We start from the raw sequence: 14,456 nt of genomic DNA on the forward strand, positions 1-14,456 counted from the left end.
TGTGGTGTGTGTGTGTGTGTGTGTGGTGTGTGTGTGTGGTGTTGTGTTGTGTGTGTGTGTGTGTTTGTGTGTGTGTGTGTGTGTGTGTGTGTGTTGTGTGTGTCCCCACCAGCACCACCCTCCCACCAGTCCCCCTCCTCTCCCCACCACCACCCCTCCCCAACCACTCCCTCCGTTCCTCCCCACCACTCCCCCTTCCTCCCCACCACCACCACCCTCCCCACCACTCCCCCTTCCTCCCACCACTCCCCTTCCTCCACCCACCACCACCCTCCCCACCACTCCCCCTTCCTCCCACCACCACCACCGCCCCCACCACTCCCCTTCCTCTCCCCACCATCCCCACTCCTCCCACACTCCCCTCCCCCACCCACCACCACCCTCCCACCAGTCCCCTTCCTCTCCCCACCACTCCCCTCCTCTCCCCCCACACCCTCCCCAGCCACTCGCCTTCCTCTCCCCCACTCCCCCTTCCTCTCCCACTCCCACCTCCCCCACTCCCCCTTCCCCCACCACCACCCTCTCCCCACTCCCTCTTCCTCTCCCATCCCCCACCCTCCCCACCCACACCTCCACCCACCCCTCCCTCACCAGGGGGAGGTGGGATTTAATGGGTTTGTCTCCTGCCTTTTGAACAATAGTCCACAGAGCATTATGGGTACGAATTTAATGATGAAATATCTAGAAGAACGTAATCTCCAAGGGCTGGATCCAGATCCTCCATATCCTCTGTCATCTCCGGAACTCCTCTCTCCGGGAGAAACAAACACTCTTTCAATGTTAGAATAGGGTCAATCATTGGCTCATTATTGTCATTTCCACACACACCCAAATCAGATACATTGTACTCACGTCCCTCTGCGAGTACCTATCTTGCAAACATGAAGTCGACCAGTGTGGTGGTCTGCTAAAGATCACTATGCTAGCTTTTTATAATTGTGTCGTTCTAGCTCTATAACCAGTTAGTTCATATGCCTTTGACACCGTGAATATATAGTCCGATGACAATAAAGAAGACACAGGCAGAATAATTTTAAACACACATTGTTTCATCACCAAAAATGTCCATTACGAAAGAGACAGAGGCTAATTGGGCTGAAAGCCCCATAAGTGTTCCAGGGAACATCTCAGAATGTGTGTATGTGTGTCAGCGGCAGCCTGCCCATTAGGGATTTAGGGGCAGCGCCCTACATGTGATTTTTTTTTATATACAGTACCAGTCAAAAGTTAGGACACACGTACTCATTCCAGGGTTTTTCTTTATTTTTACAACTTTTGACTGGTACTGAATATATGGTAAAATTGTGTTTTAAATGCTCATAAAAGTGTGGTAAGTGTGTAYATTTTCCTATTTCTATAATATAATGTTCAAAACAAGCTGTTCAGTTACTATTCTGCCGTTCAGTGACTCTGGTAGCAGCAGCAGCAGCAGCGGGCATAGGCCGTGAGAACATTAGTTGGATTATTTTGCCAGCTATTTGCTATGAGGGGGAACTGCCTCAATGAAATAGCACGATTCCATAGCATACAATTTTATAGGACAAAGTAAATGGACCGTCTTGGGGGGGCTCAAATGTRTGTCCAGTCAGAACGTCTGTGTCTGCTCTAGTCTCCCTCCCAATGAGTCTCTCGTGCCAGACGGCTTACTTCCGTACAGGAGACTAGATTTAAAAATATATATTTTTAAATGTAACCTTTATTTAACTAGGCAAGACACTAGATCTGCTCTATCAGGTACAGATGGCGCTAAAGCAAAAAGCAAATTGTAATTAACTTAATCATGATAACAGCCATGGGAGCCTGGGACCTGATMAACCGGAASAAGAGTCGGTCAGAGGGATACACTAGCTAGAACCTTCTCAACGCTGATCTGGTAGGACAAAGAAGCATGGCTGTGGCTGACCAATGGTATTATTTCATATTCATATTATTTTCATCATGTTCTACTGTGGGTGACAGGACGACATGCTGTGTGGACTAAAACRGCATAAATCCTGGTGTATCACAAAGCATGATCAAAACTAAATCAGCCAGCTACAGTAATTTTGAGAAACATTGAGAAATTGTTTGGTAAAATTAACCAGTTATCTACCTTTGATAAGCAGCTATAGCTAGCTGGTAGCTTGCTAGYTAGTTAGCTCCCATACCAATTTCAAGTATATCTAAACTAAAATATCTGACTAATTCGAAAATAAAGTTATTTCAGAATGAAGTTCATGCTTTGTGACATTAAGTTAGATAAACTTCTTTCACTTATTGCATCTGCATGCTTGTTGCGTTCTCCCTGGTGTACTCGTTCTTTCGTGAGCTGGCTGCTCGTTCTAATCTGTTCAAAACAGTGGCAGCATGTGCAGCAGGGGTCATTCATTTTCTGACACGCAAAAGTGAAATAGGTGTATTTATGCTGCTGTTCAAATGCACAGATCGCTTTATACATCTTCTCAGAGAAACTACCGGTAGTTCGAAAAGTTGGCATCATATTTCTGTCATGCTGCTTGGTTGACAACCCCCCCCTCATTAGTAATTATGATTAACATACAAATGGACAGTAACATCTATTACATCAGTGTGTACCATATGACTGCTATTGTTACACTATCACAATCTCTGGATTCAGTTCTTCAGGTTCAACGTCCAATCACTCTGGTATACTCTCTGAGTCTGGCTATCAGCCATAACCACCGTGGCTACCTCTCTGAGTCTTCATTCAACATCTAACACCGGTAGTCTACTTCTGAGTCTCCACTTCAACATCTAACCACCTGGATACCTGTCTCTGAGGTCTTCCATTCAACATCCAACAGCATGGCTACCGTCTCTGAGTCTCCATTCAACATTTAACCACTCTGGCTACCTCTTGAGTCTTCATTCAACATCCAACCACTGGATACTTCTCTGAGTCTTCCATTCAACATCTAACCACTGGATACCCTCTGATGTGTCTTCATTCAACCTCCAACCACCTGGATACTCTCCTGAGTCTTCATTCAACATCTACACTCTGGATACCTCTCTGAGTCACTCTTCCTCTCTTCATTTATTTTCTCTCAGTTCCTCTCCTTCTCCTCTATTACTTGTCTATTGGCTCCTCTCTGATTTCTCCCCATTACTTGGTGAAGTCTGGAGGGAATTGATCTCTTTCTTCTTTAGTCATCTCAGAAAGACATCAAAGGTGGCGCCGTGGAAGACAAGAATAGGAAAACGCTGCTATTTTTAAACCAATGCTAAAGAATGCGCTACTAACTGAAACACCAGCACTGCCTAAACACACACACATACACACAGACACACAGACTAACACACACACACAACACACACATTTGTCACAGCATCACACACAGACTTACACGACACATTCACACAGCACCCACTACACATTTGATTTAATTGGCACAACACGTACTTACTACATCAGGTCGTTGCCATCACTTTATTCCATACATGCACATCCTTTTCTGTTCTCATGTCTCTTTCCTCGCTGGAGATCTCCTTTGTATATATGAGATTGTCTTCCTTGTGTCCTTTTTAACATAATTCTTAAATATCGAATATGTATTCGACTTAATGGTAAAGTCTATGCTATTATACTTTGTAAGTGTCGCTAGATTGGCATTTGCGGTAATGTATCGGGTAATTGGTATGCTGGAATAATTTGTTATCTCGGTGGAATGTTATCGATAATTGCTGTGATCGGTTAATTTAGTATCGATAATTGTTCGGTCATGGTATCGGGTAATTGATAGTCATTAGATGTATATGCGGTCCATGGTGTATCGGTAAATGTACAATAATGTATCTGGATAATGTGCATCATAATGTAGTCGATGTAGAATGTAATCGATGTTAATGTTATCGGGTTAATGTATCGGTTAATGTATGAAAGTTATCGTAATGTTTGCGGTAATGTATATTCGGTAAGTGTGACTTTATAATGGATGGAAATACACTCATGCCGGAAGGAGGCTATAAAGGCTCTCATCTGGTCTGATATCACAATAAACATGTGAAGACACAACACAGCACACCCAAACCCAACATCACACTTTACAGGCAGCACATGTTACTCCGTCACACACCACACAGTTGTCTTGTCACACAAGCCACACACACATCAACACACAACACACATCTACGCGGACAGCAACACTACGACACAGATGCATCACATTTACACACAGACACACACACATCTACAATCGACCTATCACTTTAATGAGTGTTCTTGGGCATCAGTGACACCTGACTAATGTTGGCCTCATGAAGGACAATGATCATCCTTAATTATACATGGGCTGTCTGAGAAGACAGAGAGAGAGGGGAGAGAGCGAGCGAGAGAGAGAAAGAGAGCGAGCGAGAGAGAGAGAGCGAGAGAGTGAGAGAGAGAAAGAGAGGGAAAGAGAGAATCAAAATGCTGGCAATTTCCATTTTGAAGGGCTTCCGCAATTCCTTACATGTCCAACCAAGTATCTTTGGCCAAACATTTGCTTTTCATAATAATGGCTTAGTTTTTTGGTACATGTCAAAAAATCCCCAGCCATAACAGTAGAACACAAAACCACTTTCAAACGCATGACGACCGAGGACTTTTGGTCATCTCTTCATAAGGGCTAGGATGGAACTGCCACTTGACAGTAGACAGAGGGTGAAAGAGGAGAGGAGAAGGTGAGGGAGAGGTGTATTGGGGGGAGGGAGGATGGAGGTCAGGGAATATTGATTGTTTGGGCTTGTCTCCCTCAGCAGGTTCGGTTTTACATTTAGACTGAACACGAGAGCAGTGAGCTACAGTAGACACATTTACCCCCAGGCTCAACACCACACACTCAACACAGCCAATCTAATCCACACCAGCACTGGAAAACACACTCAGCATAAAAAAAAATCAATTTAGCATCTTGTGAGAGCTGTCAATCGAGGGTGGGACTACATGGCAACCAATAAGAATKATGCTTAATCTGTAGTAGTAACCTATTGGCTCAAATTAAGCAATGCATTACATTTCTCCCTCTCACATTGTAACTTCCTACACTAAGTACTGTTGTGAATGCATCTCTAGCACGGTTTTGAACGTCACTCCAAATGTGACATCTGTCCGAGGAACACAACTCCACACAACTCCACAGAAATGCTCCAGAAACCAACCCACACCATGACATTTTCAGTCTGTGTCTTACATCTGTGGCTTCTGATGACCTACATATGAAGAAAGAACAGAGAAGAAGCTTTCTAACATTAAAAAGAATGTTGTCGGAGCAGAACGAACTCGGCGGAAGTTCATGAAATATGCAGAAGAATTCACCCTGGAACAGAAACCCATTAAGACACAACGACTGAAAAATGCATTTAGCTACAACACAGACATTTCCTCCTGACCGTGCACTCACTGACACACCCACACACACACACACACACACTTCTCTCTCTCTCTCTCTCTCTCTCTTCTCTCTCTCTCTCTCTCTCTCTCTCTCTCTCTCTCTCTCTCTCTCTCTCTCACACCTCACACACTCCTCTCTCTCTTCTTTCTCTCTCTCTCTCTCTCTCTCACACACACACACACACACACACACACACACACACACACACACACACACACACACACACACACACACACACACACACACACACACACACACACACACTTTCTTCTCTCTCACACACACACACTTTCTGTCTCTCTATTTCTCTCTTACATCATCACACAGCACACACACACACAACACACACACACACATACACAACACACACACACACACACACACACACACACACACACACACACACACACACACACACACACACACACCACCCTTCTCTCTCACACACACACAACACACACCAACTTCTCTCTCACACACACACATACACTATCTCTCTCTCTCTCCTTTCTCCACACACAACACACACACACGACTTTTCTCTCTCTCTCTCTCTGTTTGTCTCTTACATACACACACACACAGACACTCTCACAGCATTTAAGAGTGGTTGTAAATCATTGATTGGGCAGCTGTACATGAACACAGAGACTCTTAGTTTGACATGGTCAGTGTTATGGTTGTGAGTCTGGTCAAACATCAACAGTTTAATGACAGATAACTATAAACACCGGTCCCCCCCCTTTGGGAAACCGGTGTTCACTGTCTTTGACGCTTTTTAATAGATAAATTCACAGCTTTGATTTATGCAATCAATTTGAGAAATTCACTACTGGGTAGTGGTTGTTATTATTATTACRCAACAATAATAATAAATAAAGTCTACGCCGATATATATATATTTATTATTTAGATATGTCACACATTTTCTGATCAATTGTAGTGTAAAGTGTGTAATGGTAGTGTACGTTAATGTGTTGCTACAGTAGCTATCAGCTAAATAAGACTAGACTACTAACGTTGGAGGGGGGAGATTAATCCTTGTGAGGAAAAAKAACGGCTAACCAGTGTTTTGTCACCTATACTAAAATATGCGACTTGAAACCACAAACAGCCAGATGTTCTAATGAAGCCAGTGAATTAATAAAAATAGCCTACAATCTTACCCCGATAATGTGATCATGGCAGTCAACATCCGACGCAATTATGCCACGGTTCGTAACAATCACAATAAAGATCATTGCATGCGGGCTGCGCGAGCATGGTCGCCCTTTACCTGGATRCTGCACGAGATCTCCGAGTCATCCAGTAACCGAATCGTGACCTGGATCTCTTGATCCAGAGAGCGGAGGCTTGGACTACGAAACCGAAGCATTTTCATTCTTCTGCCCTGATTTGCCTGTTCCACATATCAAACAAACGCTTTTACTGGCAGTGACGCGTTCAGCGTAGGAATGGATGCAAGAGACTGGCGAGGTGGGAGAGGCTGCATCTGTCGCCTGCAAGAAGGGACCGGTCTGCCTTCTCTCTCTGATGTCAGTAACAAGATGCGCGCTCCTCTGTCAATTCGCTCTTTCGCGATATGCCACTTTTGGGTACAGTTTTGTCCAATAAATAATCAAACAGGTGTACCATGAGATCACTCACAGGAGGTGTAACAGGCCTAATATATTTATGAGAATAATCTCTAATGATTAAGCCTATAGTTGGCACATAACAAYTGGCATGGTGTTAGAATCATTCCCAGCTGCGATGAACATGGCTGACGCCTCAGGTGACCCATGGCATGGTTACCACACCRCTGCTTAGGCTATAGGTCTCTGGGGTGAGCCAATAACCACATGCTTCAGCAATGGTTATATCAAAACAATACTCTCATGTAGCTAAACTTGGACCATCCATACGGACTTGATCCTGTCCCACGACATTACGACTACTTGATCTATTTTCATGTCCATCCATATTGGACATAGATTTCAAACGATTTAATATCTTTCGTCATTCACATAAAAATTGAAAACTCATTTAATGTATTTGGGCCATATGATGCGCCGCGTCCAATTTGGTTTTGAAACGTGTACTGTCGCTTTAAACTGAAAGGGGCAGGCGGCAGGCAAGACATGTATTGCGTCATTACGCTCAATACCAAAACAACCTGCAGAGCTGTTTTCCTGTACATGATCTACACTGGAGCGTCTGGGCTTCGCCTGGGCATCAGGCCGTACTGACACCCAGCGAAATGATATATGTTATAATGGGAGTGTCTGGCTGCGGAAAGTAGGTGTCCCTGTTTTAGTTTATCGTTTGGGAAGCACACAGTAGCCTACTAGATATCGCATTCACATCCGCTCAACAGTGAGCCGCATTCTGGAATATCCTAGACTGGCCTATGTATGGATGTACTATTTCCCTGCGGAACCGCGCATCATAGCAGTGAAATCAGTCTGTTTAGGTTATGTGTATTATCGGTTTATGAGAATCGTAATATTGGCCTGGTTAGCCTCACTGTAGCTACTGTCCGAGCCTTAATGCTTTTTCTCTCCCACACAGGACAACACTAGGGGCCTTCCTGTCGCACAAGGTAGACATTGAACGGTGCTCTCAAACTTTGACCTGGGATTCAGCGCACTCCGCCCACTTGTGTCTCTGCTGACCAGGGTTCAAATACTATTTAGGTTACTGTATTTCAATTGCTATTAAATACATTTCGAACAAATAATTTAAACAAAGATTGTTTGAAAAAGTAGTTGAATATTGTAATGTATTTGGAAGTATTTGCATATATTTACAACTACTTATATTTGAAGTAGTWGTTTTGGGCTGTGTATTTGAAAATACAAATATACACACTTTCTCCAAAYGCCTAAATACTTTAGTTATTGAAAACATAGGCCTACTTTGTATTGTATATAAACATTTGCCTTTTTGTACATTTTTTAGGGCAGGGTATTTAGGGGTATTTGAAATGTATTTGGAAAAAAGTATTTGAGTATTTGGTTTGTGAGTATTTTTATATTAGTATTTTTGTGTATTTGGTTTTACAATTAGTAAAACAAGTCTTTGAGTATTTGGTTTCACAAGTAGGTATTCAGATACTTCAAATATAAGTAGCGGTAGTTGATTTGGCCAGTGTATTTGAAAATACTAGCTAAAATACACAGAAAATAAGTATTTAAAATACAAATACTTAAATAATCATATATTTGAACCCAGGTCTGGTTTGGCACTCCACTCACCTCACCTGTGTCTGTTCTCAGCTCGGGTGGCCGCTGCACGAGGGAGATGACTTTCACCCGCGGGAAAATGTTGAGAAAATGGCTCGTGGGGAGCCTCTGACTGACCAGGTRACCAAATCACTCACATCACTTCTCTTAGGCTATCATCACGCCTCTGATTWTTCTACGCAGTGTTTTAATAACTCAACCTTCACTTAGTGTCACCCTACACTTAGTGTCAAAGGGAGCTSTTTCATCAAGTTCCATCATTTATGATGTCCAAAGTAAATATGATGTGCATGAGTGAGTTCACTAAGGCTTACCTCTCTTATGTAGCCCTGTTGGCTGATACTTAGAGCCAATGCCCACTGTAGAGAGAGATGGAGACAGTCAGTGACAGGGATATGGGGAGACCACTAGAGATAGAGCTGGCTTGTTATGTTGGCTGGAAATCACAACACAGGACTCTGATTCTGTTTCAGTATTTTGATCTGAAACCGATCCTGTGACTCATCTGTGTCTGATTATTCTAATTCATCAGGACAGACTGCCTTGGCTGCTGAAACTGCATGCTGTCATTCAAAGGTAATTATARGCTACGTACACATCATTATACATGTATAACCACCTATTATATATGCAAATACACATAGTGGAACAGTTAGTCACAATCTCTTTCTTTTATGGAACAGTCTCAAATCTATCGCAAAGGCTGATATGATAGAGTTGGGTGGAAAGAATGCGAGAAAAAACACCAGATCAGAAATGCATTCTTAAAATAAGATGAGATGAAGATGGAGAGAGGGAGTTACAGAGCACAGAGGGAGGGAGAGAGGGAGTGAGAGAGGGATGAAAGTGACAGCTCTCACTTAAATTCTGTGTGACAACTTCAAAGAGATCTGCTCCCCTTCCGGACTCAGATTCTCCTAGTAATCCGCCTTCTCACTTTCCCAGTTAGTCACACACTCCTTYCTGATCCCGCTAGTTGTTTTCAACATGGAGGTTGTCCATTTTAACCCATCTGATGAAAACTCTCCCCAGTCACATGTAATCACTGTTTTATACATGTTTTAAGTGTTCTTGAATGTTTGTATAACATTGTTGTTAGATGTACAATGTGTATCATGATACAGACTTTTGCACAGCAAATTCCACCCTTACAAAAGAAGATTGCAGTTTTGAAACTGCAGTAACTGCATTCGACTGTGGTATTTTTGACGCAGTAATTGCAGAATAACTTCAGTTGAACTGGAGTTGTACTGCAGTTGAACTGCAAAATACTGCGGTAAAAAAATATATATTTTGGACGCAGTATTTGCAACATACTACAGTTATACTGCACTCTATACAGCAGTTATACGGCACTCTGACTGCAATTYTTTTCCGTATGGGCACTTCTGGTTTGTCTTGTATGATGTTGGAAGTTGTGGGTCTGTCTTCAATAGGGAGAGGTCTTCAGGGGGTGATGCCATCATGGTGTGTTCAGCTCTGAGGCGACTTTACAGGCAGGTTCTGCTGTTTGGCTCCGAGGCCCTGACCTRCAGCTCGGACACAGCAGGCCTGCACATGTGCAGCCTGCCCGGCGTCTGGTTCCTCTTCCTGTACGGGACATATGATCTGATCCATGCAAGGATGGTGGCCCGGAGGGGACATTTCATGCAGCCTGGTCTCCTGCGCTCTCAGTTTGATGTTCTGGAGCCACCGGCGGAAGAGGAGAACACGTTGCTGCTTGATATTCGGAGGAGCACGGATGACATCTGCAGGGAGATACAGGAGCATCTCCGCCAACTTTCATAACCAGRGATCATGATCATGGACTCTCAAATCAAAGACAACATACTGGACTGCACTGTGTGYTACAAAACAATTACATATCATGTCAGACTTTTATATTATTTTATTTTACAAAGCACAATAAATCCGTTTCTGATTATATGACACATGCTAGATGCAGAATCTCTATTGAATGTGTTTTTTAATCCAATAGGCTTGGGTCTAAGAAACCTAGCTGAGTTGAGGGAAATGTTTGAAAACATTGCAATAATAATGCCACTCCCGAGGCACTCCCGAGTGGTGCAGCGATCTAAGGCACTGCRTCTCAGTGCAGGAGGCGTCACTACAGTCGCTGGTTCGTATCCAGGCTGTATCACAACCGGCCATGATTGGGAGTCCCATAGGCCGGCGCACAATTGGCCCAGCGTTGTCCGGGTTTGGCCGGGCTAGGCCGTCATTGTAAATAAGAATTTGTTCATAACTGACTTGCCTAGTTAAATAAAGGTTAAATAAAATCTTAAATAGTATTACAATACAGTATGACTTACTTGATTTATGCCCATAGCTCCTTAAAGGAGCATAGGCCGTTGACGAATGTCCTCCATCTCACTCGGTTCAGGACAAGTTTTTCCAGGTCACACCAGTTGAGGAAGCTCTCAGTAATTTCTGCCTGGAGGTCTTTCCTCCAAGTGATTCTTGGTCAATACAGTATAGGCATTCTTAAATGGTGACACAGACCTACACACTATTTTGTAACTATGCCTGTCTGATGTCATGTATGGGGGGTTAGCCCCATTAGAAACCTAAATTAGAAATCTATCGCCCATAGCATCAAAGAGGGGTTAGGGGCCTCTTGGGAAGACCCCACAGAATCATAGAGCTGTTTCAGGGGAATGATTCACCTCCCACCCCCAACAAGRGTATTTCAGGAGCCTCTAATCCTTGTAAACTCCCCACCACCACTCTCATATCACACRGTCTTGTACAACTAACCTTGTGGGGACACACAATTCAGTCCCATTCAAAATCTTATTCTCCCTAACCCGTACCTTAACCCAAAAACCTAACCTTAACCCTAGCTCTTAACCCGTACTCTAACCCCTAACACTAATTCTAACCGTAACCCTAAACCCCCTAGAAATAGTATTTGACCTTGTGGGGATGAACAAAATGTCCCCAGTTGGTCAAATGTTTGTTAGTTTACTCTTCTTGTGGGGACTCATGTTCCCAACAAGTGTAGTTAAGCACGTCCACACATATACACACACCAGTGTTTCTACACTTACAGTATCCATACCCTTTCGGTATACAAACCTCAAAACATCGTAMGACCATGCKAGAATCTCAATTGCGTTTCCTTGATTCCTCGCRYCCTCTCTCCTTTCTTCCTTCTCAAAACCCATTGGATGACAATTTCTCACCATGTAAGATCAATTCCAAATGAAAAGTTGCAATGCACATAACTGCAACTCAAGATCAGATATATAGTCCCATCTGCTGGACAGCTAGATGTGCTACAAGGCAGTGGTGAAGAAGAGGGTTTCCCAATGTCGGTCCTGGGCCCCCCCCCCTCCCCGGGTGCATGTTTTGGTTTTGCCCTAGCACTACACAGCGGATTCAAATAATCACAGCTTGATGATGAGTCGGTTGTTTGAATCAGCTGTGTAGTGTGAAGGGAAAAACCAAAATGTGCACCCAGGGGTGGCCCCAGGACCAACTTTGGGGAACCCTAGTGGAGAAGACCTTGACTACACCTGCATTGCTTGCTGTTTGGGGTTTTAGGCTGGGTTTCTATACAGCACTTTGAGATATCAGCTGATGTAAGAAGGGCTATATAAATACATTTGATTTGAAAATTTGATTCGATATAACATCCATTACTGGGGTGTATTCACGAGGAACCAAAAAATAAGCAAATCTATTCACGTTTTGAGCCCCACGTTTTGCTTTTTTTTKTTGAATAGCTCAGTGCTTTCTGTAGTGGTGGGGAAAGCCAGCAGAAAATACGGAGCGTTGCGCCGTGATTGGCTCAGTGCTGTGTCACTCATGGGGACACTACATCACCGCCAAGTCTAAGGGTAGACGTAAAAAATTCTAGCCCCTTGGGTGCTGCCTTAGAGTTACATTAGAAGTGCCCATTCAAGAAGGCTCAAGCTCATTGGCCACATATAAAATAACATCAAATCACGTTATATGTACAGTAGGTTTGATTAGACTGATCATGTCAACAATATACTTTCAAAATCTTAGCTAGCAGTCATCATCATGAATCAAGTCGACAATCTACTGGCAAATCCTTTTTAATCCTTGTCATATGAAGAGAAATAATGAAGAGAAATTATAGATAAAACATATCGGTGCTCATCGGCCATTGGACATAAACATTACACAAGTTGGAAATCGCAAATTCAACAATGAGGGGTTTGGAAGGAATCAGTGACAGTGGCTGTGTAGTCCCAAATCTGGGATTAAGAGGCTCTTTTCCAAATTGAAAATGATAAAYATTCAACATTGGCCATGCTGTCAATGAAGCTTGATTTGTGCCGCGCTCAAAACAACTGTTAACTCTGAACTGCGAAAACTTGATTTGAGTGAGTTCAAGACAACTGGGAAGTCGGGAATAAACAAGCTCCGACTGGGAAAATAAGTTTTGAACGGTCATCCAACTCTGGAATTGTAAATCCAGCCTCTTTCTAGAGCTGCGACCTGAAGATCAATGACGTCATCATGATTCAACCTTGTTTTTTCMGAGTTCCCAGTTGTCTTGAAAGCACCATAAATCCAGAGAATGCCAGACTTTGATGACAAAATTTGCCCACGAAGGTCCACCGCACCACCTTCTTGTTCAAGTGAGCACAGCACAAGKTCAGTCCAAAAATGTATTGTATGCTGCTGCATAARTGATGTAATATGCCAGGGACTACGTCCGTCCTAGCTCGCTCATTGTCTTGAATAGAAATTACGGCTTGCTTCCATTTGTCGTCCCCTTATGCCATAGTTTGTACATCTCAATTGTCATTAGAAACCACATTTGTTAACAAAAGTCAGCCATATCATCGTTTTTTAAAAAGGAGTAAATGAGGCTGAATGAACTGTTTSGCTGCCAGACAAGGCCCCGCTGATAGCCAGGTGTAAGATGTTGGGACTACTGTTGGAACAGCTTTATGTAGGCCCTAACAGTTAGGGGCACTGTGGGCACTGTCACCGTTATAGTGCAATTAATGTATTGTTTAGTGTTGTGTAGTGGCTTTGCTGGCATGCACTTCATTTTTTTTACCCCACCAAGATGTACATTCTAAAATCGGCACTGCATGTGTACATCAGGAATGACCATGGCTTTGCAGTTTGTGTACACATTGACAAAGACTAACACACACAAAGCAATCTTGTTTTTTCCATTTCACTTTATTAACCAGCACACAGGAGAATGAATACAAATKAAATGCTAAAACCAAAACGATGAAGGCTACAATTTTCCAAGGCAGTTGGTATCATCACCGTACTAGCAATGTGCTAAGAAAGTGACTTCAGTAATTGCTTTGCTGAGCACTCTAAAGATTCTACTCTATCCATTCAGGTATATTATTAAGACTCCATTCCTGCTCCCGTTTTTTGCATGTACAGTAAGTACTTCAATGGCTCCTGAATTGTATATTTTCCCTCGAGGCAGAAGAGTTGAGTCAACAGTGCCGTCCAGTGGTGGACAGAGCACATTGTTTTTGTCACACTAGCCAGTTTCAGTGGTGCAGTACAATTAATACATTAAAATTGTACAATGAATACRTTAAAGACATGAAAAATATGAAACATGAGGTTTAGAAAGAAAAAAACACTTCATCCTCCACATATAAGCCTAACCGTAGGAGCATAAAGAACATACTATGAGAGTTTGAACATTAGACAATAAAACAACAACCCATAATAACCATGAAATAACACGTAAGTCAAAAGTACATTTTGTAAGAGTTAATAAAATGCACAGAGCTACATAGAGGTAAATAGAGCTACATAGTGAGTCATTGTATTATCAAATGGGAATAARTCTAAAGCCACAGGCGCACTTATTCTTGATTGGACATCACTGCTACATCAATAT

The 14,456-nt window shown here is 42.9% G+C and overlaps 2 protein-coding genes across 2 annotated transcripts in view; one reads left to right on the plus strand and one right to left on the minus strand.

Annotated features, from left to right (window-relative positions):
- The window catches only part of frmd3 (FERM domain containing 3), a 137,485-nt gene extending 130,486 nt beyond the window's left edge, over positions 1 to 6,999 (minus strand). The window contains 1 exon segment of the mRNA XM_070446892.1: positions 6,649 to 6,999. Within this exon segment, the coding sequence (XP_070302993.1) occupies positions 6,649 to 6,753 (105 nt within the window). The 5' untranslated portion in view covers positions 6,754 to 6,999.
- A 511-nt stretch (positions 7,000 to 7,510) lies between these two features.
- On the plus strand, positions 7,511 to 10,527 carry LOC111973649 (IDNK gluconokinase). Its single transcript, XM_024001012.2, has 5 exons — positions 7,511 to 7,649; positions 7,923 to 7,953; positions 8,630 to 8,716; positions 9,129 to 9,172; positions 10,033 to 10,527. Exons 1-5 carry the CDS (start codon positions 7,612 to 7,614, stop codon positions 10,382 to 10,384), a joined length of 552 nt encoding a protein of 183 aa, XP_023856780.1. The 5' UTR covers positions 7,511 to 7,611; the 3' UTR covers positions 10,385 to 10,527.
- The last annotated feature ends 3,929 nt before the right edge of the window (positions 10,528 to 14,456 follow it).

This window comes from Salvelinus sp. IW2-2015, linkage group LG15 (assembly GCF_002910315.2).
Source record: "Salvelinus sp. IW2-2015 linkage group LG15, ASM291031v2, whole genome shotgun sequence".
Classification (NCBI taxonomy): Eukaryota; Metazoa; Chordata; class Actinopteri; order Salmoniformes; family Salmonidae; genus Salvelinus; species Salvelinus sp. IW2-2015.